The sequence below is a fragment of the Lepidochelys kempii genome, chromosome 15 (genome assembly GCF_965140265.1).
Source record: "Lepidochelys kempii isolate rLepKem1 chromosome 15, rLepKem1.hap2, whole genome shotgun sequence".
In the NCBI taxonomy this organism is placed as follows: Eukaryota; Metazoa; Chordata; order Testudines; family Cheloniidae; genus Lepidochelys; species Lepidochelys kempii.
In genome coordinates, this window is record NC_133270.1 from 13,415,480 (window position 1) to 13,441,871 (window position 26,392).

Sequence of the window (26,392 nt, forward strand, 5' to 3'; positions counted from 1 at the left end):
TTTCCAGAATTTGATAATATGGGAAAAGCCCATTTTTCTTACCTGTAAGGTAGTTTTCTAACTGGGTATGTTTGTCCTAATATCACACTAAAACAAGCACAAATGACTAAGGGAATAGCAGAATTTTTGAGCACTAGCAGAAGCTGAATCAAGGCTCCTGTTAGTGATGACTATAAAGCGATGTATTTACATCCTGGAAGGTGAGACATACTTGCTTAGAATGAAACTGGACAAAAGTTAGTTCCAACAAATTTAAATACAATGAAAATCTTGTAGCCAGATAGAGCCAACTAGGAATTATGAACAGAGATTCTCCTGAAGAGAGATATTTCAGAGATAGTAGTTAACAAGTGAATAATGCATAACAGACTAGAAATAAGGGATGGGTGGGTGCGTGACAGTCTGGTAGAGAAATACCAGTATCATTTACCTATGAAAAATTGCCTATTCTTGAAACAGAGAAGACAACAACTCAAAGAAAAGGGATTTGTATGGCTCTCCCTCTAACCAACAGGGTGAGATTACTTCTCCAGAACATATGCTAGAAGAGCCCTACTGAAAGCTTCATCTACTGAAGCATATTTGACTACACTATAGTGTCTACTAAAATCACACCTTGAGGACCACACAGCAACTTTACAAATCTGTTACTAAAAATAGTGCCCTTTTTTAGTTCACATGGTGGAGTTGCTATTCAGGACTGTGATATTCAGAGAAGCATAGGCTTTAGTAACACATTCCATATATTATTTAGATAGTATGTTTTTATGGAACTTATGCTTTTCCTTTGGCCTCAAAAGTAAAATGAACCAATGTCCATAAACTCAGAACATTTATATTTTATTCTCAAAAAGAAAAGGAGTACTTGTGGCACCTTAGAGACTAACCAATTTATTTGAGCATGAGCTTTCGTGAGCTACAGTTCACTTTATCGGATGCATACTGTGGAAACTGCAGAAGACATTATATACACAGAGACCATGAAACAATACCTCCTCCCACCCCACCCTCCTGCTGGTAATAGCTTATCGAAAGTGACCATCAAGTTGGGCCATTTCCAGCACAAATCCAGGTTTTCTCACCCTCCGCGCCCCCCCCCCCCAAACTCACTCTCCTGCTGGTAATAGCCCATCCAAAGTGACCACTCTCTTTAAAATGTGTATGTGTAAAATGTAACAGAACGCCACTAGCCGTCACCTTCAGCCCCCAACTAAAACCCCTCCAACGCATTATTAAGGATCTACAACCTATCCTGAAGGATGACCCAACACTCTCACAAATCTTAGGAGACAGGCCAGTCCTTGCCTACAGACAGCCCCCCAACCTGAAGCAAATACTCACTAACAACCACATACCACACAACAGAACCACTAACCCAGGAACCTATCCTTGCAACAAAGCCCGTTGCCAACCGTGCCCACATATCTATTCAGGGGACACCATCAAAGGGCCTAATAACATCAGCCACACTATCAGAGGCTCGTTCACCTGCACATCCACCAATGTGATATATGCCATCATGTGCCAGCAATGCCCCTCTGCCATGTACATTGGTCAAACTGGACAATCTCTACGTAAAAGAATAAATGGACACAAATCAGATGTCAAGAATTATAACATTCATAAACCAGTCGGAGAACACTTCAATCTCTCTGGTCACGCAATCACAGACATGAAGGTCGCTATCTTACAACAAAAAAACTTCAAATCCAGACTCCAGCGAGAAACTGCTGAATTGGAATTCATTTGCAAATTGGATACTATTAATTTAGGCTTAAATAGAGACTGGGAATGGCTAAGTCATTATGCAAGGTAGCCTATTTCCCCTTGCTTTTTTCTACCTCCCCACCCCCCTGACATTCTGGTTAAACTTGGATTTATGCTGGAAATGGCCCACCTTGATTATCATGCACATTGTAGGGAGAGTGGTCACTTTGGATGGGCTATTACCAGCAGGAGAGTGAGTTTGTGGGGGGGGGAGGGAGGGGGGGAGCAGAGAGTGAGAAAACCTGGATTTGTGCTGGAAATGGCCCAACTTGATGATCACTTTAGATAAGCTATTACCAACAGGAGAGTGGGGTGGGAGGAGGTATTGTTTCATGGTCTCTGTGTATATAATGTCTTTTGCAGTTTCCACAGTATGCATCCGATGAAGTGAGCTGTAGCTCACGAAAGCTCATGCTCAAATAAATTGGTTAGTCTCTAAGGTGCCACAAGTACTCCTTTTCTTTTTGCGAATACAGATTAACACGGCTGTTACTCTGAAACCTGTCATATTTTATTCTGATTTTTATGTCCTACTGAACGTCTCAGCAGGAATGGAGAGACAAAGGCCTAGGAAAGGAAGGCTAATCTCTTGAATCTGATAGAAATTAGTAGTGCAAGCCCTGGTCTACACTAGGAGTTTAGGTCGAATTTAGCAGTGTTACATCGATGTAAACCTGCACCTGTCCAAATGATGAAGCCCTTTTTTTCACCTTAAAGGGCTCTTAAAATCGATTGCCTTAATCCACCTCTGACAAGTGGATTAGCGCTTAAATCGGCCTTGCTGGGTCGAATTTGGGGTACTGTGGACGCAATTGGCCTCCGGCAGCTATCCCAGAGTGCTCTATTGTGACCGCTCTGGACAGCACTGTCAACTCAGATGCACTGGCCAGGTAGACAGGAAAAGGCCCGCAAACTTTTGAATTTCAATTTCCTGTTTGCATGGTCACCTGCAGCTTACCACGCTGGCCAGAGCTCATCAGCAAAGGTGACCATGATGGAGTCCCAGAATCGCAAAAGAGCTCCAGCATGGACTGAACGCGAGGTACGGGATCTGATCGCTGTATGGGGAGAAGAATCCATGCTATCAGAACTCCGTTCCAGTTTTCGAAATGCCAAAACATTTGTCAAAATCTCCCAGGGCATGAAGGACAGAGGCCATAACAGGGACCCGAAGCAATGCCGCGTGAAACTGAAGGAGCTGAGGCAAGCCTACCAGAAAACCAGAGAGGCGAACGGCCGCTCCGGGTCAGAGCCCCAAACATGCCGCTTCTATGATGAGCTGCATGCCATTTTAGGTGTTCAGCCACCACTACCCCAGCCGTGTTGTTTGACTCCTTCAATGGAGATGGAGGCAACACAGAAGCAGGTTTTGGGGATGAGGAAGATGATGATGATGAAGTTGTAGATAGCTCACAGCAAGCAAGCGGAGAAACCGGTTTTCCCGACATCCAGGAACTGTTTCTCACCCTGGACCTGGAGCCAGTACCCCCCAAACCCACCCAAGGCTGCCTAAGGGGACATTCAGAGGTGCCCATCCCTGCTGGGCTGTTTGCCTGTGGCTGAACAGAACTGTTCCCCGCTGTTAGCCGGGGGGGTGGGGGGGGAGGGGCTAGCCACGTGGTGTGGGGAGGCAAAATGCGACCTTGGAATGAAAGCACATGTGCTGTGTATGTAACGTTAACAGCAAGGTTTACCGTGAAAGAGTGTAGCCATTGTTCTAGAAAATGTGTCTTTTTAAATACCACTGCCTCTTTTTTTTTTTCTCTACCAGCTGCATGTGTTTCAATGATCACAGGATCTTCTCCTTCCCAGAGGCTAGTGAAGCTTAGAAAGAAAAAAAAAAAACGCACTCACGATGAAATGTTCTCTGAGTTCATGCTGTCCTCCCACACTGACAGAGCACAGACAAATGCGTGGAGGCAGACAATGTCAGAGTGCAGGAAAGCACAATATGACAGGGAGGAGAGGTGGCGGGCTGAAGAGAGTAAGTGGTGGGCTGAAGAGAGGGCTGAAGCTGAAAGGTGGCGGCAGCATGATGAGAGGAGGCAGGATTCAATGCTGAGGCTGCTGGAGGATCAAACCAATATGCTCCAGCATATGGTTGAGCTCCAGGAGCACAGTCCGCAGCTACTGCCCCTGTGTAACCAACTGCCCTCCTCCCCAAGTTCCATAGCCTCCTCACTCAGATGCCCAAGAACGCCTCCGGCCACCCGGCCACTCCACCCCAGAAGATTGCCCAAGCAACAGAAGGCTGGCATTCAATAAGTTTTAAAGTTTTAAACTTTTAAAGTGGCATGTGGCCTTGTCCTTCCTTCCTCCACCACCCCTCCTGGGCTACCTTGGTAGTTATCCACCTATTTGTGTGATGAATGAATAAAGAATGCATGAATGGGAAGCAACAATGACTTTATTGCCTCTGCAAGCGGTGATCGAAGCGAGGAGGGGAGGGTGGTTAGCCTACAGGGAAGTAGAGTGAACCAAGAGGCGGTAGGTTTCATCAAGGAGAAACAAACAGAACTTTCACACCATAGGCTGGCCAGTCATGAAACTGGTTTTCAAAGCTTCTCTGATGCGCACCGCACCCTCCTGTGCTCTTCTAACTGCCCTGATGTCTGGCTGTGCGAAACAAGCAGCCACGCGATTTGCCTCAACCTCCCACCCCACCATAAACGTCTCCCCCTTACTCTCACAGATACTGTGGAGCGCACAGCAAGCAGTAATAACAGTGGGAATATTGGTTTCGCTGAGGCCTAACTGAGTCAGTAAACTGCGCCAGCGTGCTTTTAAACGTCCAAATACACATTCTACCACCATTCTGCACTTGCTCAGCCTGTAGCTGAACAGCTCCTGACTAATGTCCAGGGTGCCTGTGTATGGCTTCATGAGCCATGGCATGAAGGGGTAGGCTGGGTCCCCAAGGATACATATAGGCATTTCAACATCCCCAACAGTTATTTTCTGGTCTGGGAATAAAGTCCCTTCCTGCAGCTTTTGAAACAGACCAGAGTTCCTGAAGATGCAAGCGTCATGTACCTTTCCTAGCCATCCCACGTTGATGCTGGTGAAACGTCCCTTGTGATCCACCAGTGCTTGCAGCACTATTGAAAAGTACCCCTTGCGGTTTATGTACTCGCCAGCTTGGTGCTCCGGTGCCAAGATAGGGATATGGGTTCCGCCTATGGCCCCAACACAGTTAGGGAATCCCATTGCAGCAAAGCCATCCACTATGACCTGCACATTTCCCAGGGTCACTGCCCTTGATATTAGCAGATCTTTGATTGCGTTGATTACTTGCATCACAGCAGCCCCCACAGTAGATTTGCCCACTCCAAATTGATTCCCGACTGACCGGTAGTTGTCTGGCATTGCAAGCTTCCACAGGGCTATTGCCACTTGCTTCTCAACTGTGAGGGCTGCTCTCATCTTGGTATTCTTGCACCTCAGGGCAGGGGAAAGCAAGTCACAAAGTTCCATGAAAATGCCCTTACGCATGCAAAAGTTTCGCAGCCACTGGGGATTGTCCCAGACCTGCAACACTATGCAGTCCCACCAGTCTGTGCTTGTTTCCCGAGCCCAGAATCGGCGTTCCATGGCACGAACCTGCCCCATTAGCACCTTGATGCCCACGTTTCCGGGGCCCATGCTTTGAGAGAAGTCTGTGTCCATGTCCCCATCACTCACGTCACCACGTTGACGTCGCATACTCGCCCGGTGTCGCTTTGCCAGGTTCTGGTGCTGCATATACTGCTGGATAATGCGCGTGGTGTTTAATGTGCTCCTAACTGCCAAAGTGATCTCAGCGGGCTCCATGCTTGCCGTGGTATGGCGTCTGCACAGAAAAAAGGCGCGGAACGATTGTCTGCCGTTGCCCTGACGGAGGGAGGGGCGACTAACAACATGACTTACAGGGTTGGCTTACAGGGAATTAAAATCAACAAAGGGGGTGGCTTTGCAAAAAACTGAATGGCCCCCTCAAGGATAGAACTCAAAACCTCAAGGACAGAACACAAAACTGGGTTTAGCAGGCCGTTGATTTCACAGAGGGAAGGAGGGAGGGAGGAGAAAATGAATACAAAACAAATCTGGTCTATTTCTTGTTTTGAGCCACTTCAGCTATCTTTATACATCTTGCTGGCAGCAGACTGTGCAGTACAACCGCTAGCCATCATCATCTCCTGGGTGCTCAGCAGAAGACAGTGCAGTATGACGACTAGCCATCATCTTCTGCTGGATGGAGGTTAAAACACAGTGCACTGCTGGTAGGACTGAATCGCCACGAGTCGAAACAAGGGAAATGACCTGGCTGAGTCACTCGCATGTTTGCCCAGGTGCCCGATTAAAAGAGTGCCCAGGACTACGTCGATGACGGCTACCACTGCACTGTCTGCCGCCAAAGACAATTTGCTGCTGTGTAGCAATGCAGTACCATGCCTACCAGCACCCTGCAGACATACGTTGATGGTTAGCTGAGCGGGCTCCATGCTTGCCGTGGTATGGCATCTGCACAGGTAACTCAAGAAAAAAGGCGCAAAACGATTGTCTGCCCTTGCTTTCACAGAGGGAGGGAGGGAGGGAACGGGGGCCTGACGATACGTACCCAGAACCACCCGCGACAATGTTTTAGCCCCATCAGGCACTGGGATTTCTACCCAGAATTCAAATGGGCGGCGGAGACTGAGGGAACTGTGGGATAGCCACCCACAGTGCAACGCTCCGGAAGTTGACGGTTGCCTCGGTACTGTGGACACACTCCGCTGACTACATGCACTTAGAGCACTTGTGTGGAGACACACACAATCAACTGTATAAAACCGCTTTCTACAAAACCGACTTCTATAAATCCGACCTAATTTTGTAGTGTAGACATACCCCAAGTCACATCAACTCTCTGTGCCTCAGTTTTACCAACTGAAAAGTGGGAGTAATGATATTTACAATCCTTTGTAAAGGACACAGAGCTACAGATAAAAAGATCTATATAAGAGAGTATTATCATCACCTCTATTTTTTGTTAATGTAAGAAATAAAACCCAACTCTTGGCTTCTAATATTAAAATCTCTTGGAAGGAGAACTCCACTGTAACATAAAAGGTATTCCAACAGCTATATCTATTTCAAAATGAGTGTGTCCCCCTACACAATTTTAACTGTCTAATCAGTAACTAAAAAAATAAACCCCCTGACAATCAAGCAGCAATTAAAAACAAACAAAAAAAGAAGTAATCAATTCGGCATAAAATAAATAGGAAGCTAGCATTTTGACAATTTTTTGAAATTATGTAAGATTGAGAAAATTCAGAGACTATTAGAAACTTTCTGGAAAACCCTCTACTATAAACCAAAACCATTTTTTTGCTAAGGAATTTACCTCTAGCTAATTTGAAATTCTCTGATTTTTCCTTTCCCCCCACCCAAAATGGGAAATTGATTTATCACTCCCAAATTACCTCAAGGGAGAGAGCCTCTTGGCGAGCACTACAATGCCCCATCAATAAAACAGTAGCCCTAACCTTACTCCAAGGTAACAGCCCCAGTTACTGAAACAATGACAGGTGTTTCTAAAACTTCTGGAAATTCCTTCTTTATTTTATTATATTACACTTAGAGATATATTTTACACATATAAATTGTATATATTTGTTCTTATCTGTGAAAATATTTATGGTATTACAAGAAATTCCTGCAATTTCCCTGTAATAGCCTTACCCTTAGTGCCACTTCTTGCAAAAATTTCTTGTAATACCATAAATATTTTCACAGATAAGAACAAATATATACAGGCATCATTGTGCACATTGCTCTAAAACCTTAGGGTCAGATTGTGCAAGGTGCCCAGTGACCTCAGGTCCCACTGAAGTTAATGAAAATTGAGGGCACTCAGAATGTTGCAGATAGCAATTATCAAGCTTGGGTCTTTAAAGAGGAAATAATATTGAAAGTAGTTTACAATTCTGGCACTTAAATGAGAAGTTCAGGAGAAAAGTAAACAGTTTTCAAAATCTCAGAACTTCTACAAAAAGGCTAAATATTACCCATAATTTTAAAACTGGAAAGAGGTAATAACCATCATTTTACTTAATTCTGTCCTTAAGAGGAAGGAAAAGAGGAATGAGGATGAAAATACCCTTCATAATCATCAGATTCCCAATTCTGACTTAAGTCCTATATCTGTATAAGAATCTAAAGAACTAACCAGCGGCCACAGCTACTAGAATCTCAGCTGAATGATGTAACATACCAACAACACCAACTGACTGTATGTACCCTGTTCCTCAGGTTCATAGGATCTTTCTTACCATCCCTCATGCGAATGGCACATGCAGCGAATATGCAGCAAGATCTGTGCCACAAACAAACTGGGCCCGCCCAGCCAGCTGGACCAAACCTTGCAGTGCTGCCCCTAGAAACAGAGTCATAGCCAGCAGTACTTCTTCCTGAGCCACCTTATTACTATTCCTTGCTCATTTCAGCAGACACAGTGCTCAGAATTAGCAGCCATTACTGATTTCAGAAGAGATTCTCAATGCATCCGACATCTTGCAGTGAAAACTAGGAGTGTGAAAGGAAACAGCCCACACAGAAATGTAACCCAAGAGAGACTCTGCAAGTGGGTGGCAATTCAGGCAGCAGCTGTATCATGCCTAAAAAAGATCTGTCGTGCACAGTGGCTGCTTGCTAGTGTAGGTGAACAGGTTACCTGAATGAGGTTGTTTGTTAGTCGAATGAGGCTCAGCGTTACAGAAGATTCCTTCAGGATGCTGCTGTCTGATGACAGTGAGCGATCAATCCCCATGAGCAGCTGTGTTACTGTAGCAACCCACTCTTCTTTAGCAGACGCTACTGTCAGGTTAATCATCTGCTGAATTGCTTCGTTCAAGGCAACTTCAGAGCATTCAAAACATTGTCTGTAATCCTTCTGTTTCAGCAGGGAATCCTAGTGAATGTTAACATGAAAATTTTTTTTATATGGATCTAATGTTTATTTCAAAGCATAAAAGCACAATAAAGGGGAAAGGGGAATGGAAGAAGGTACACAGTTAGCAGCTCATGTTTACTCTACTGAGAATTCAGTATGAAGTTTCTAAATGTGGCATTAAAATGGACAATACAAGAGACCCCAGAACCCATGCTCCTCAACTGAGTGTCATCAGGGAAGCAACACTGAGTCCCATTCTCTGAATACAAAGAGACTCTACATGAGCCTATTTTGCAGGGAAGAGGCAGCAATGAGCCTCTTGCTCTCTAGCCATATGCTGCTGTGTATGGAGGTTCAACAGAATCAGAGTTTGAGTCACTGTGGAGCCATGCTACTATTTTATTGCTGGTTTAGAAAACAAGCTATGTTTCTACAATGATAAAGGTTACAATGCCCAACGTATTTTTATGATCCCCAGCTCTAAGATTCTTTCTTGTTGAGTATGGAAAACAAGATCTGATGTCCCACGATCACAACAAAATAGGAATGTGGACGAAAAGCAACTGGCCCAGGCTCACTCTAGTCAAACTAGCAGTAAAAATAGCCAGCACAGAGAAAGACTAAGGAACTGACAGACTGCATCCTGCTCCCTCAGCAGAGGACATCTGTCCCTTAATTGTCATGGTAGTGCATAATCTTTTGATCTTGCTAGACTAATCTCCTATCCTGTACTTCCTGATTGCAGCAGCGATCAATAACTTTTTAAAAAAAAAAAAATCTATGGCTGGGCAATATCTGGCACCCTTTTCTGTTAGATAAGGATCTTGCCATGGTGATCTAAGCTTTTATCACCTCTAGGTTGGACTCTTGTAATATCCTGTGAAGCCACCCTGGAGGTTACAGCTGGTGCAGCAACCTGACTATGAAGCAGGACAGACTAATGAGAAGTTATCACACCAGTGCTTCTTGCCTCACACCCAGTTGGCCAACAACTTTCAGGTGCATAGGATGCTTGGGAGCCACCATATAAATAGTCAAGGGCAACAAAAACTCCAAGTCCTAGTAGCAGGCCATTGGTAAAGTGGGTTCATCCATAATAAACCTCTAAAACTGATCCAAGTTCACTCAAGTTTATATAGTCTTAAAGTTTTCAAACTAGACTGAACCTGGATCAGTTTTAGAGGTTTGGGTGAATCCACTCTCTCTCTCTACACATATATAGAGAGTGGATTCACACACACACACACACACACACTGGCCCCATGTTTTGGTTCTTAAATGGAGTCAACGCTATTCATCATTAACACTAACCCTCCAAATCTTTTTTATGTTGCTCTTGGAAATAAAGCAGATGCAGGGCTTTCAAAACCTCACTAAACAGCATTTTTTAAAGAAACATAACAAACCTGCAGCAGAAGTAACTGTGTTGGTCTCTCTGGTATAGATATAACAAATTCCAGATGTTTAGCCCTACCATATCCACTAAAGCACAAGGTTGGGCGAAGCAGATGCACCACTGCCTTGTAATCCCCTGCCTCATACAGTCGCTGGATCTCCTCCAAAGATTGGCATCTCTCCAGAGACTTGAGGTTCTTGTCAATCTGCAAAAGTCACAAATAGTGCAATCCAACCTACATTTCACCTTCATGTGCAAATGACTGACTTTTCTTATGAACAACAAAACTATAGCTGTAGGATGTGTAAAATTTACAGCACTGGAAGGAAGAGAAACGACAAGGAAGAAAGTAGACAAGCTTCCAACCATTATCACTTACCCCAACTTGTATTTAATTTTTTAAAAAATTAGTACTATCGTTTTTTGTATTTAAGCCATAAATCTCAAAACCTCACATTTTTTCTGATGAACTATGAGAAAGAGCAATCATCAGATGGCATTGCCTGCGTTTGAAGCCCTCCCCCATAAGCAGTAACAGAAAAACAACAATGATGTCTAATTTTTTATTTATAAATTCATTTGCATGTTTTACTGGAAAATTCTGACTGCTGAAGGCAAGAGTTCATTTGAACAGTGAAATTAAAGCATAAGAAACCCTCTGAAACAAAGCTCTAGTCTAATGACTAACAGCTGTATATGCAGCACCCTGATAGCAATATTTTTCATTCTATTTATTAAGCAAGACTGAATTGTGCAGGGACCAGTAATAGATAAAGAAAGCATTTAACTGAAAAAGGGAAGGATGGTTTTCAAATCAATTAACTATAAAACACAATCATTATTGGTTTTAAACTGGTTTGTAAAAATATTCTTCACTTTAAGACAGCTGCTACTGATGTTATACATGCTACTTTTCCATCAGGGCAAGTGCTAGTAATTTTGAAATGAATCTTGCAGCTACGGCATTGTTTCTGAGCACTGTTGATACAGAAGCCGCACTAGTTTTTTTTGTTTGTTTTTAAATCATAAAACGTGTTTTTTATCCCCAAAGGGAACGTGTCCCTTAGCATCTTTATCTCAGATTCCCTCCAGAATTATCACATTACAGCCCAAAGGAAAACGGAATGTAAACAAGAAAATGGCGCACACATATAAAATCTCTAGTTTCTCACAAGACTTAGCTCTTCTTTAGAAATGTATCAAAACCACACTAAGTAGACTGGAATCCTCAATTTTGGATGAACTTAGAAACAGAAAAAACCCAAACAAACAAACAAACAAACAAACTGATCCCTACCTCTTCTAGAGAAACAACAGAATCAACATGGAGGTTAGGTAATCGGATCACAATGCTGTGTTCATTGCCAGCTTTGGCTTGGAGTGCAGTGGAACTCTGCAGCATTTCAGTGCAGATGTCATAATTCTCCAATGCCTGCTCCATGTCACCCTGTGGAAACAGTTTGAGGAAATCACACAATGCTACCTGAGATTCTTCAAAAGCAGCTAGGCAATGTTGAATCACTAACTCTGTGAGTACACTGTCAGTGAGAGATAGGCAAATTATTTGGGGGGGTACTTAACTAATCAGAATATCAACCAAAAGAGTCATCACCAACAGTTTACCAGTCTATTCTACCTGCTACCTTCATCACCACTGGGGGGAAAAGGGGAGGAAACCGGACACTAGGTATTCAAGTTACATAACAGGAAAATTTATTTGTATAAATTGACTAACATTCCCTTTCTCTGAAAGTGAAGGGAGGCAGATTAAATCCAGAAGTAAGTCTTCCTTTTATGCTGACCAGAACCATAAATTTGGGTAACATTACTGAGATGTACAGCTAACTAGTTAAGAGAAAGTAAAACTGTGAACAACCCACTTTGTTCATCTTAAACAGATTTGAGTTTTCCTAAAAGGGAAGGATCAGGACAGGAAGAGAGGCTGTAGAGGGAGAAAATATAACTCACTAAAGCTGAAGAGATACAGCACTAGCCATAAAGACAGTCTGTTTAATAAAGATGATCAATACATTTTGACTGGACAACCTGCATTCAGTTTAAGCGGAGCTGGTTCTGATTCCAAACGTATATTTATGTTTCAGATTATCCTTCTACTTCCATCTTTGTTTTTTTTAATTGAAATATCTAGATCTATTGTGAAACAGAGGAGTTACATGTGTGTCATAATCATAAAAATTTTATCTTTCAGTCTAGTCTATATGTTTCTTTGTTACTGGGACTGTGCAGTGACAGTTGATTTTGAATGGTCTTCACCTGAAAAAGGAATTAGAAGATCCTTTTAACTTAAAGAAATTTTATTTTTGAGTGAAAATAAAATGACTTAAAGGAGTCTCTACTTCAGTTGTATAAAATGATTAAACATACTTCATAAATGAGAAGAAGGTTCTGTCCCCACTAATTTTTCTATGGAACAATCCAGTTTTTCATTAGATGGATTTCTTAAAGAAGGATTTTGAGATATGAAAATAAAAAGGAAATGAATTACTCAGTGTGTGTATATGAAATCAACTGATATAGTACGTTATCAATTGAAGATTAAAGTTTGATTAGTCAAACCCACATTTTTTTCTTCTCAAAAGTTTAGACTTAAGTACAGACAATCTGTAAACATTTTCTTCGCTGCCTTAAGAAACCGATGCTTGAAATAAAATAATGATGAAGTCTGGGATCCAATAAATAACTTTTCTTTGGACTGTTTACTTGAGCAATCGGTCTAGGACAAACTGCTTGAAAATCTGTACATGAAATGAATAACTGTTGTCAACAGAAGGATCAAGCTCCATTGGAAGAAAAGAATCAATCACAATATATAAATGTTGACTCAATGCACAGTTGCATTTTGGACATGCTATTTGGGCTTCTATTACAGATTCTACGAGCTAGAATCCAGGCTTCAGTCTGTTAGTGAATTTGTGTCTTGCAGCTGTTCATTATAATTCCAGCTGAAATTTATTTCTGGGGACAGAAGACAAACTACTTTAAACACTTGTATGTACCAAAATGACTGAATTCTGGTACAATGCATAAGGATTTTGGCCAGATCCTTTGCATCTAATTACTGAACGTTCATAGGGACAGTTAATGAAACTAAATAAAATAGACAAATGTAACCTCTACTTTGTCTTCAAAGAGGTCAAGCTATTCCTGAATTACTTGACTCCAATGTGTTGATGACTTAACATAGACCCACCACTTCAACTGCTTATAATAATTCTTAAGTCCATTTGTTTAAAAACTGTGCTAAGTGTGAAAAATTCTATTTGTTGAACTCAAAATGAAAACAAACCTGCAGTGCTAGAAAGCGAGCCTTCAGCCAATACACTCGAGCCACAAACTCCAGCCAACCTTCCTCAAACAGATCTCGCTGGGAGGATGCAAATGAGAGCTGCAACAAGTCCCCCAGAAAATGGGATCCTGGGAAATCAGGACCAAACTTTCCGTTCACAGTGGCAGAAGGGCAATTTCGAGGGGAAACTGTAAATTAATTTATTACAGTTTAGTATAAAATCACATTCTCCCTATGCAAACAGTTCCATGTGCAGCAGCTGCAAACACTCAGCTCACCCTTCTAACACAAACACTAATAAAAAAAAAGATGAACTGTTGTACACATCCATTGATCAGACCTACATCTGGAGAAGTAACAGCTCAGTATTCTAATAAATGATTCACAAAATTTCTTACAAGTTTAATTTACACTGTAAGAATAGGCTAGCAGAGAAAAACCAATTCTCACCTGTAGAGCTCTTCCCTTTCGTCAGCAACCATTGGTCAAGTTGTAATTCCATGCAAGACAGACTCATCAGCATCATATCCTACAATGAAGGTATGAAAAGGTCAGGGAAGAATACGAAGAACCTTGTTTGGAAAGTAAAAAGAAGTTAACAAATCACTTGAAAGGAAGCTTTCTAATTAATCCTCTTTTGTGATTTCCATTTCCAACCTACACCCATCGTGGCTTTCTTCTGTCTAAGGAAAGGAGGTTGCCCTCTTTCTATGATGCTCAGTAGGATTAAAGAGACTCCCCTGGCCTTTTACAACTGGAAAAAGGAATGAAAAAAGTCTGTTTATGAGAAGATAAGACGATCTAGTGGGGAAGAAGATAAGAAGGGAACAGTTGGCCCAGTCTTGAAAAAGAGCAACATCCTCAACCTAAAATATAACCATTTTAAGTTGCTTCATCATTAATACCTTATGTTAGAACATCTGAAAAAAAACATCAAAAGGCTGAGATGAATACTCAAGAAATTGTAGGAATCAAGGAGAATGAACACATATGCTAGTTTTGCCAGCTCATTAATGCTTTCTGCATAAAGATGGGTGGATAAAAAAAAACAAAACTGGATATGAGTTGTTCCTAGTAACACTGGATGTTCTGTTACAGCTCTTACAGATGTGGTTGTGTGGATTAAAGAGAAAATTATTTTTACATTTTTTCCACAGTAACCAGGGTTGTAACTGCAGCTCCATCTGAAGAGGGTGAAGGCTCCTGACATGGGTTCAAAAATCTCTGTACCCAAAAATCTTATGGTCTGTGCAGCACTGTTGATTGGCTAAAAAAAACAAAAAACAAAACCAAACCAAACCCCCCCACAACTTGAGTGCACTGCAGTTGGCACTGTTGTTTCTGTCATTAAATTGCTACGTCCTACAGTACTTACACATAATTCGATCTTTCACTCTGTGTCTGGAGCTGCCTCCTGCATCTCAAATGGTGCACACACAGCTTTGTGTTCTGCTTTTAAGGGTTGAGCTGAGGCTGCAGCACATTCAAGACACACAGAGTAATATACGGTGGATGTGGTAAATTAAGAAGCTCAAAAAATAGAGCGTTTCCTTACCTTGATGTGCTGGTTGCTACAGTCCCTCAGTAACGGGTTGGGCAAATTACTACTATGCTTTCTCCAGCTATTGTAGATACTAAGGACCACCTCAGACAAGCCAGGTGGCCACTTCACCAGGAACTTCTGGCTGATTACTTTCAGATATCTCATCATCAGTTCTAGGATGCCACCATTGTTCAGGTTATCCAATAGGAATTCATGAACATCCTGCTTCTCTGGAAAGCAGATGAGCACAGAGACCTGTTTGTTGAAACTAACCACATTTAATTCCTTGCCTCGCTTCTGAGAATACTACTTTTAATGCTTTGTGACATTTAGCATACATCTCGCATAAAGAACACCCATAACACCTTTATGACACAGTGGTTCTCCTTTTGCAGGAGTAGCCTTGAATTTATGCAGAATAAAGTGACTACACTGAAATGGTTAAATGAGATCATGCACACAACACAGATCACACAGAGTAAATAAGCAGCCCAATGAAAACAAAAATAATTTATTAATACAGTGAAGCTCAGTCAACTGATGTATTAAAATAAATCCTTTAAAATAACATTCTTTTGTGCACAAAAAGAAAAAAAACAGAAGTGGGAGTAAAAAAGCAGACATAAGGGAAAAAAGAAAACAAGTAGAAAAATGGATATGCTGAAGTCCCTACCAGATTCCATGAATGTTGTAGAGTCAAATGACATTCTATGTGGTCCAATATGCTGGAAATTCTCTTGTTTGATCTCTGATTGCACCTCATAGTTATTGAAAGGATCATCCTCTTCCTCTGGATCCAGTTTCCGCAGCCTGGGTGAAAAGGGGTGAAAACAAGTAAAAGAACAGTACTTGAGAGAGTCTGAATATTATTTTCAATAACAAATAGCTTGCCGGGTGTAGGTGTTATGTATATTTTCACAATGGAAGTATCCTAGTTGGAGTTCATCATCAGAAATTTAAATTTATTCCCAGACTTCATCAGAGTAAAAAGCCTCAAGCATGCTATCCCTAAAAATGGAAAGAAACAGCCTACAGAAAAGAGCAAATCCTAGCAAATAAGCTTCAGAAACTGACAAGACTACTCCACAACATTTGGAATTGTTTTTAAAAAAAAAAAAAACAGTGTTATCAGCATTATTATTTTAAGTATGAGCAGATCCAAACCCTTTTAGCAATGCAACTTAACATTTTCCTTTCAGAAGGATCTTTGTTTTTGAAATCATCCCACTCAAATCAATAATCAATGTAAAAACAAATATGCCTTCGGATTTAATGAGAAACGCTGATCTGATTTGTTGACAATGACACTGGGGTCCATACAGACCCAATACAGTGTAAATCATACCCACTTCTTAACTATGCAAAAAAGTTTATGACTTGCTTCTGCTTCTTCTCTAGAAAAAACAGTGAGAGAAATAACCTACATGAGAATACCTGACAAACTTAAAAAAAAAAAAGCATTTCTTTACTTTCAAGTTACTTTTCTCTATCAAGGCATAGATTCTAGAAGACTAGCTGTTTGACCTATAAAAACCCAGTTCTGAAACTGGAAAATATTCTAATTGCCTTGCTTCAAGAATGAGAAATGGATATGATGAAACTGATCATAAATCTGAACTTATTTTTAATTTTGCACATGAATGAATGTTGAGTGACTGGTTGTTGAAGAACATCCCTTCCAAACAGCTATTTTTACAGGAATTTAGTGTTGAAATTTTTGTAAACTAATGACAATGTCATCTCAATGCCCTTTTACCAGGATAAGACCATACCAACTTCCTCAAGTGGTCTCATCCAGATTTTTTTTTATATTTGGGGGTGTGTCTGGGGGGGGTCATAGACTTAGTCGGTGTAATATGTAAAACACTGAGTATTTTTAAAATTGCTGATCTAAACAGGACTTTTCCTAAAACTGAGGCTAAGGATGACCTCATTTGAACCTGATTGGATCAAGATACATGGCTGCAAGGCAGGCCTCGCACATGTCTTGTTCAAAGACCTTGAGGGAGGCACTGTAAGACAGAGTAAGTAAAGTTTATAAACTGTAAGAATCAAGGATAAGGCCAAGAATTCTCATCTTCTGGGTTCCAAGACACCAGAGGAAAGATTGACATTTCAGAATCCTCAAGACTAAACAACTTGAGGAGAACAATTCATGACATCAATAATCAGGCCACTCCCACCTGGAAGGAGGCCCGCTAGTGAGAAGCACTTTGCCAGCAGAACATCATCGTTTAATTCCTTGACTACAGTTCCAGCTCCTACTAAGAGTGTCCAGAAGACTGTGAGAGCTGAAGGAGTTTGCAAATTCCGTTACCTTAATACATTATTTTTCCTTTTTCTGTTTTTATCTGTTATTCTTATTAGTTGGCAGATGACCCAGACAATTCAGACTTTTTATTTTTAGGATGTGGAAATGAAAAGTGTAGCTGTGTGCATGCATGTGTGTGAGAGCACCCATAACACCCAAGCAAGGAAGGCACCTGAAAGAAAAGTGCCTCAGATAAACAGTCCTAAATACTGTCTCATAAAAATTATCCATTAGAGTATATTCTATGTCTTGAAGTCTTAAGGGATTTGAGATTGTCATCCGTCATTTCTGGTCAAAGTTGACTACTTGTCCAATGTCTCTTGTTCTGTAGCAGTCTGTATTTTTATAATGTGTCTCATTTTTGGGAGTGGGAGGGGAAGGGGGTAAAGGTTAGCCACCACACAAGACTGAATTTTAAGGAGGAAAAGTTTGATAACTGGATCTGAGGTTGTACCCCAGATGTTAGACAATAATTCAGTTTCGATATTGAGATACCTAACCATTCAAATGAGAGAACTGATGGACTTTTGTCAAACTCTTTAGTTGTGACTTCTAACCAAATGGTATAGCCACCTCCTTAGAATGTATAAGGATTGGTTATATTTTGTATTAATCTGATGATTTAACTAAATTGATGATTTAATTCAATCCACCACTGAGATTAACTTGTTGCTTTATTGATTTTACAGTTTTATTTTTAATAGTTTTAATACAATTTATAAAAAGATACTGAGTCACATTTCTGTCAATAAGCAACATGAGTCCAGTACCTCTGAGGATCTGGGTGGATAACCAGCAGGTCAACAAAAAAGCCTGTGGTCTTCACATAATGACAACAACTCTCATTGCAAGTGAAGGTCTGCTGTACCTTGAAGGAAGAAACTTTACCAACAGCTCTTGAAAGTCAACTTTCTCCTCCTTTTTACACTTGGTGTTTCGGACTCGAGCAGACCGCCTTTTTGCAGTTTCACCACTATCTTCTGTGATTCTCCTCCGCTTCACCCCTTTCTTGGATTTATCACTAACAGTTGTGTCACCTAGAAAACAGAATCAAACGTTTTCAAAACTCAAATTGCCAAATAACACACAATGGATAATGTTGCTTAGTATCACGGTGATTTATGAAATATATTTTAAATTTACTTTATTCTATGGCAACATCAAGAACCCAGTTCTGTTCCTACTTAAGACAATGGCAAAATTCCTTTTAACTTAAAGGGGAACAGAATCATTTAAACAGCAGTCTGGTTAGTGACCAGGTTTCAAAGCTTATATTTGATGTTGGCCTTGTAGCCCCTTAAACAGAACCATATTTATCACTGATCAAACTACAGTTAGGCCTAAGTCATGTTTTGTTTCACAGAACAGTTACCATAAAAAAATAGCAAATATCAGATAGGAAGAGTCACAGTAGTAACTTGAGTCAAGGCAGATAGGGAACCCTACACTGTATTTCTACAGGACCAAACATGATGGGGAATCTGAGGACTGCCCTGACAACAACAAGCATTATGATTTTACTATTTTTACACAAATCTACTCATTCTATTACAACGTGCAAAAATGACTGCATCTCTTCATTAAGAAATGCATAGCTCACATTCTAATTTTTCTTCTTTTAATTTGAATACAAAGTAAATTAAGTTTGATACTCATGACATTTTGTATGCATGTAAATTCTGGGTCAGAACTAAGAAGCAGACTGCTTGAAAACCTGATTTTTTTTAAAATATACTTTCTTTTAATCTTCTAAGTTTCAGCACAATTTTGTGGTTTTTAAGGAAAACATAGGACTCTGGCTAGCGCTCTAACACCTGTAAATTCCTATAAACATCAACCAAAGACTGGTAGCCTTGTGAACAATAGCAATAGATAGGATAGATAGATATACACACGCACACCTCCCTACACAGTATATACCTTAGAACATCTGAGAATATGAATATCATCTTGCAAACAAATAAGTACATATGAAGGCAGAGAATTAAACAGGCCAAGCAGCTGATCTTATTTAATAGTAATAATATTTTTTTCTTTATGGCTCCTTCCATCTGACAGCCTCAGGACGCTTTACAAATATTAACAGATTAAGCCACATATCACCCAGGCATTATTATCCTTATGTTACAGATGGGGAAACTGAGGCATGAGACAGCAGCACAGTCAAGAATAGAAGGGATTAAATACTACAGTGATGAGTGCTATAGAAAATCAATTATGGATAGAACTCAGAGCTAATCATTATCCAGTACCTCCTAGATCATTTAGACAGCTTTCTCTTTTTTAAAGTAATTGTTTTACAGATTATCACAGCTTTATATGACTGAACTTTTCTTTTTCTGACTTGGAATATACGTACTTTGAAAATGCATTGGATCAGCTAGAAGACAGTTTAGAAAACACTCATTTCTAAAGACAACAGACATTTTCCAGTCTCGTTTATGTCTGCAAAGACAACAGTGTCATCTGGAATTGTAGACTAAAGTACCTTGCTCACCTATAGGCATTACTGGTTCCAGTAAATTCTCACTATGACCAGAAAAATTGGGTGTCATTGGAGTGTAAGTTAATAATGGGTCACTCATTGTAACCACTGGATTAGTGCTGACAGGATTGGGCTGGATAACACTGACAGGAGTAGAGGTAGGAGAAAGAATCAAGTGCTGGACTGGGTCTTGGTACTCTGAGAGGTCAATTCTCTTCCCCAGGCTAGGTCGAGGAGGCTCACATGTTGTCAGGTGATGATACATAGCAAGTAAACTTTCTCCTAGACACTTCCACCTGCATGTAAAAACACAAACACTTATTTTATCCATTTATTCATTAGCTTTTGCCACATAACCTTCTATATTACAGTTAAAAACTGCAGGATGTAGGAATTACAGTGAAGATGTTCTTCTATAGAAGGTTAGAATTACTGAGGGTATCAAAAGCGATTTTATCAGTGTAAGAGGAATAGATTCCTCATGGAGTCAAAATCTGTCACGCAACTAGAAAAGCTGGAGAATACGATTTTTGGCACCCTGTCCCCTAGAGATTTCAGTTCAGCAGCAAATGTCTCATGGGTCTTGCTTCCTATTTGGAACATACTGTTGAACCAAAGAGTAGGATTAACATTATCACAGTCATTAATTTTCCTGTTCCCAACAATGGCTTTAAGTATAATAGACAGAAAATGGAGCTCACGATATGCTTCACCCCAAGAGAAACCACTCATTGCAGAGGAAATTGCTGCACCTCAAAAACAAAAACATTAACCCAGTTTAATATGAATTTTCAGGTCTAGCATTATACTCAATGGGTAAGGGCAAGATTTTGTCAGCCTTTTATACAATTAGTAGTAACTTGCTCTGAAATTGGACTACTTGCAGAGAAAACTATTCAGTGCAAATAAGGGTGGCAGAAACAGGCCCTAAATAAGATCACAGAAGTCTCTAACACATGTATTTAAAACACACAATGTATTCTAACAGAATTCCTAGACTATCCAAATGCACAATAGAACATTTTTGTAGAATAGTAATTAGTTTATAAATCCCCATTATCCAAATGGTAAAAATATTAAAAACATAAATTAAAAAAAAGCTTTAAATTTCAGATGCAAACCAATCAATGCAGGAAAATTTCAAATTTTCTGTTGTGAAGATATCCTGAATTTAGCTACTTGTTCCTAGTTCACACCACAATTTTGTTTCAGCATGTTTTAACTGGTATGTATCAACTTTAATCTGGAAACATGAACAGAGCCACACTCCTTATGGATTACTGAAACTTAAAAAAAATAAATACATGTAATGAGGAAAAATACATGCTGAAGAGATTCCAATGAACTATGGCCATGACTTTCCGAAACAGAAACAGTGATGACTTACGTGAAAAAGGGAATTGGCTGGACAAGCTTAAGATCTGGTTCTCTCTCTCGCACCATTAGAGCCTGCCTCCTTCTACGTAGCTCCAATGCTTCATCTATGATTGCTCTTGTTTCAGCTACACTCACATTCACATCATGGATCGACATGTCACTGAGAGGTGGTGAGAAAGGAAGACAACATAGGTAGTTTTATTTTTTTAATATCAAAGAGATTAATTTAAGATTCTCCTCTAATGTAGGGTACAAAAACAGTAATCACATATAAAAGCACATATACATTTGTTCACAGTTCATTCTAAAATTAGATGGTTCAAGGCAGATTCTCCTCTTTCACTTTCTAAAAAGTGGGAAATGAATAGGAAAGCAGTGAGATCGATTACAGCAATGCTATTGTTATGGCTGAGAAACTCCTTTTGTTCCAGGGTCCCATTTTGAGCAACTCAAAGTTTCAGCAAAAATAACATCTAGGGTTGAAAATTCTCTTGCATGTTTTCAGTCCAGAAGTGAATTTTTTGAGAGTTTGAAAAATATCTATTCCATTGTTTTTGAAATATCAGACTGTGGGGAAAAAATTATCATTAAATGCTTTGCTGAATTTATGTGCTTAAAGCTTTGCTAAATCATGGCCTAAGTAACTAACCAACCAAAAGTCTACGTCACAGGCCCTTATTTTCTATATCTAGCCCAAGTCAAAAACAAGACTGTCCTTCCTTTAAGATTCGCTAGCTCCTTCCTTGCAAGCTATAAAGCCATCCCTACACTAAACTTCTACCTTAAGATGCATCAGCAGCCCAAATAGGTCTGGCAGCCTTTCTGCTCTTTGCCAGTACACACACTCCACCTTAACTACCTAGGATTATTTGAGTCTGTAACTGTATGTCCACAAAAAATTAACTTTCAAATCAAGTTTCACATGTTCAGATGCTGAGCACTCAAGAGTTTGCTATGCTCTAAAAAATGAAATTTTAAAATGACTCTCTCAGGATACTATAGAAAGCCAGTGATACACATCTGCATCCCTTCAGATGATCCCCCACACTTCATGTTTCAAAATTTGCAGGCTGTGTAGAGTACAGTGCTGATACAGTGAAAAACTCTATTTGCATGTCTGACCAAAGAATCAATAGATGTGCACCAAGATTCACATTCCACTTTACTTCATCCACATAGCACACACATATTAAGGCAATGATGTTATCCACATGCGCAGGAATATAAAATATTACAGATGCACAATGGGACTGAGTTACAGTTGAATTAAAATCCTAATTTTCAATTTCTTGAGTTTTGTTGATGGACACAATGTTAGATGGGGAGTCAGGAGACCTGGCTCTGCTACTGATCTGCTGGTGATTTTGGGTAAATCACTTCAATTCTCTGTGTCACTGTTTCTCCCACCTTTGAGATTATAAAATCTTCAAGGAAGGGGGAAGTCTCTAACTATAGGTTTGTACAATGCCTAGCACAACGGGACCCCAAACTTCATATAAACAATAAATAAATAAAAAACAACAAATCTCAACCATAATGTTTCAATAACAGTTTTCAGAAATAAATAATCCAAATGCTCACATAATCTTACAGGATTCTTGCATCTCAGATACGACAGAAGCTTACAAAACTAATAACCATATACAATTCTCACTGAAGTCAATGCAAGTCTTTACATTGATTTCAGGGACAGCTAGAGCTGGTCCCAAGTCAAATGCCATGGAAAGGTGGTAATTAAGAAGTGATTTCAATTAGGAAAGTAAATCCTGAAAAGAACAGACAGGGGAGGTGGATGTACATGTTTCAATTATAGTTATATATAAAAGCAAAACACAATAATGGGAATTTAAAAAAGTCTGGGAATTAAAATAATTTTGGAACACTACAAAGAAAAAGTTAGAATTTTCTTCTTGCAACAAGTAATTAACATGGAAAATAGTACCTAACACAGCAATAAGGTTTATTCAGAAGACAAAAACTACATGGTACAATTATATTAGTTTAAAATGTTGGACCTCACTAGGCTTTCTGAACTACTTCTATCCTAAAATTCTAATGTAAGAACTATAGGATGACTAAGAATGAGATTCACCATTTGAGGAACATCCTTAACGAGTCTTTCCTGAGGCAAGGTTGCTCATCAAAAATCTTCTCCTTCAATACCAGTCCTTTGCTGTATTGGCAGTCTTTCTCCAGAGCTTTGCAGATAAAATACAAACATGCTAATAGAGGAAACAGAAATAAGAATTATGGGCAATTTGACACTTTGGATCATTCAAAAGTTCCCACTTCTGGGATAAATATAAACTACTAACAAGATTGTTAAAATCTTCAACTGGACATGAAACATTTCGACAATCATTGATTTGTAATTCTCTCTGCAAATGGTTAAACACATAGATATACAAATAAAATAACTTACCTGGGCATCCTAATCATAACCCCACATTCTCAAGTTTTAGCCCCTAAAAACAAATCTACAACTTTGCTAAACAGCTTAACAAAGTCATTTATCAGGTTTTGGTTTCAAACCCCATATTTCTGAAAAACAGGAATCCTTCAGTGTTTTTACACCATTCCTCAGCATTTATCATGATCACTGCATTACAAATTGCATTACAGCAGGAAAGGCCATATCCTGCATTCTTTACTCACCGGAGTAATCCCATTTACTCCATTAAGACTATTCTCATGAGGAAGGACGACGGGATCAGGCCCTACATCTCTAATTTACCTTGGAGTCACCTATTAACCTTAATTTGTATTGGTTCATCTACCACATGAAACCTGAATTTGAAAGTTGAGAGACAGTTATATCAATTGCTGCATAATTAACCATAACTATGAACTATATTGTAGTTTTATACTCAAATCCTGGAGGTAACTTGCTAGAAATGACAACAAAGACAAAGAACATGCATGAGAGTGAGAGAGAGGTCTACAGGGAAGCTTCTTGCATGCACTCTGATGTATAATAGATCACAGCTCCAGATCATATTTTCACTCTAAATCCTACAGATATTTTTTAAGTATTGTGGGGCAGAGGAGAATAGATTATTACCCAAAGAATTAAATGTCCTTCCGCATAGAGACAAACATCTTCCCATCAGAAAAAAAAAGTATGGATTAAAAAAGAACTTAATTGAAATGTTTGCTGTTTCATCCTTTTATCTGATTAAGCAGAGTTTAAGAGTGCCATTCATAACTTCAGACTGGTGCAGGGCCATATCTCTCTTGCTGCATGAGGCAGAGGGGATAGAAGACGTGGATATCCTGTCCTTATGGACTAAAATTGCAGAAGAGAGGGGAATTAATGCTACATCTTCCAACTTCCGAGATCACAGAGAAATTTCCTCAGAAACAGCATGTAGTTGGTACTCCAAAGGTTTTTTGGAGTTGTGTGACCTTCTGGAGGGAAGCATGTCTAAGGATAGCTGCTCTTCACGGTATCATCCTTTGCTAAAATTCCAGAAGAAATTAATGGTGACTTTATCAGCTGGAACTTTTGCACAAACCCATTCCACCTTATCTTCCCATTAGGTGGGTAGAGCGGTAAGGTGCAGCTCCTAAGGAAGCTGTGCTGCTGGGAAAAAAGGGAGTGGCTCAGGAAGTAGTATGGATCCCTGGTCCTCTGTGGAATTTCCTCACAGATCTTCAGACATTTACACAGGTGCTGGGCCTCGTCCCCTGCTCCCTTTGTGGCCACAGAAACCCTGTCTACTGACAAGGTATCTCAGAAACTCCACAAGCTACAACACAAACTTCCTTACATGTATTTTTCCATGGAGTGCATTACCTGGTCCTTAATAGTTAAACTACTACCACACACTGATCAATATTTACAATGGAACCAGCTTAGAGAGTATCCTGTTGTACTGTAGTTCTATTTATAGAGGAAGGAAAACAGTGTGCTGCAGAGCGAATATTTTCTTCTCCTCAGTTTATTTAACTAGTTCAGCTCAATGACTAGCTCATGCAAGGGTAAGAAACCAGTTGGGAGTTGAAAAACCAGTAAAGGCTTGTTTTCCTCTTCCACTCTATGAATAAAACTTAGGTGTGAGAGAATGAGATCTCCTGTTTCTAAAATCTTAAAGGACCTAGAGACCATAGATAATCAGTTCAAGTCACTAACTGCAGATAATACTTCCTTTGTTTAATAAATCAGCTGGTTTTAAATGCAAAACATTTTTGATAAAAATGTTTTTTTATGTATACAACATATTTAAGATTATTTTATTTAACAAACAATTTAAATGCTGTTTCTGTGAATTTTTAATTGAATCCAGACTCATGAATCCAACCAGGGATACTGAATTCAAGAAATTCCTCCCCCAAAAGGATCTTGCTCATAGTCCACCTCAAACATTTCCTACAGAAAAGCAAATCCTTTGGGGGGACCAGGGGACAAAACGCATTTCAACTCAATATCCATGGTTGGAACTTTTGTTTCCTTGCCCCTCGTCTGTGTGTTCTGTTTGGGATCCCTTGTAACATAAAATGATATAAACTTAATTTTATTTCCATTATTTAAAAAAGTCATAGGAATTCTAAAAGAGAAAAGAACTGAATAAAAATAAATGAGCACAATGATGGTTTTCAATAAATAAAAGCAGCAGATAGGGATTTTTCCTGTAATTAAAAACGGTTACAAATCACTGTACTTTACCTTGAAAAACTTACACATTAGTGTCTTATAATTTCAATACATTGCTTGTTTAAGATATTGTCTGAAAGACTGCATCACTGTACTGTTCTGATCATATTGATTTTTACTTGAATTGCATATTTTAAGAAAAATTATACAAAAACTAACTGTACTTACTTGTATAGTCACTGAGCGTGTACAAGACTGTGATGAGGTTATCTAAACAAGGCCAGTGATCAGGATTACATCTGAGCCCTTCTTCAAAAGCATGTCGTGCCAGTGGCATACGGATTAGCCTTATTGCAACACGACCAATTTTATACCACAGGTTGACATCAGTAGAGTCTAACATTACAGCCTAGAAAACAAAAATATCACACCATATACACATGTCTACACATGCATGTGTGTGTCTGTACACATTGCCTAATATAGTTTGTATTTGCTAGAGTTGAGGTTTATGATGGAACACTATTGTTCTTTGGGACTGAAAAGGTGAGCAAGTAATACCATATTTATTACCTAAACATACACACAATACATGCAAATTTGGGCTGTCGATTAATCACAATTAACTCATGCATTTAGCTCAAAAATTATTTGTGATTAGTCGAAGTTTTAATTGCGCTGTTAAACAACAGAATA

The 26,392-nt window shown here is 39.6% G+C and overlaps 1 protein-coding gene across 4 annotated transcripts in view; it reads right to left on the reverse strand.

Annotated features, from left to right (window-relative positions):
- The window catches only part of CABIN1 (calcineurin binding protein 1), a 206,298-nt gene that overhangs the window by 170,233 nt on the left and 9,673 nt on the right, over positions 1-26,392 (reverse strand). For 3 of the 4 annotated variants that reach the window (XM_073312661.1, XM_073312664.1, XM_073312663.1), the window contains exons 7-18: positions 25,925-26,105; positions 23,195-23,324; positions 21,113-21,262; positions 19,738-20,021; positions 18,109-18,277; positions 15,603-15,739; positions 14,942-15,159; positions 13,837-13,915; positions 13,387-13,574; positions 11,377-11,526; positions 10,090-10,284; positions 8,465-8,701 (exon numbers count right to left, since the gene is read on the reverse strand). In XM_073312661.1, the coding sequence (XP_073168762.1) occupies positions 8,465-8,701; positions 10,090-10,284; positions 11,377-11,526; positions 13,387-13,574; positions 13,837-13,915; positions 14,942-15,159; positions 15,603-15,739; positions 18,109-18,277; positions 19,738-20,021; positions 21,113-21,262; positions 23,195-23,324; positions 25,925-26,105 (2,118 nt within the window). Of the gene's footprint in view, positions 1-8,464; positions 8,702-10,089; positions 10,285-11,376; positions 11,527-13,386; positions 13,575-13,836; positions 13,916-14,941; positions 15,160-15,602; positions 15,740-18,108; positions 18,278-19,728; positions 20,022-21,112; positions 21,263-23,194; positions 23,325-25,924; positions 26,106-26,392 lie in introns of all 4 variants that reach the window. The other variant, XM_073312662.1, reaches the window with a different exon arrangement.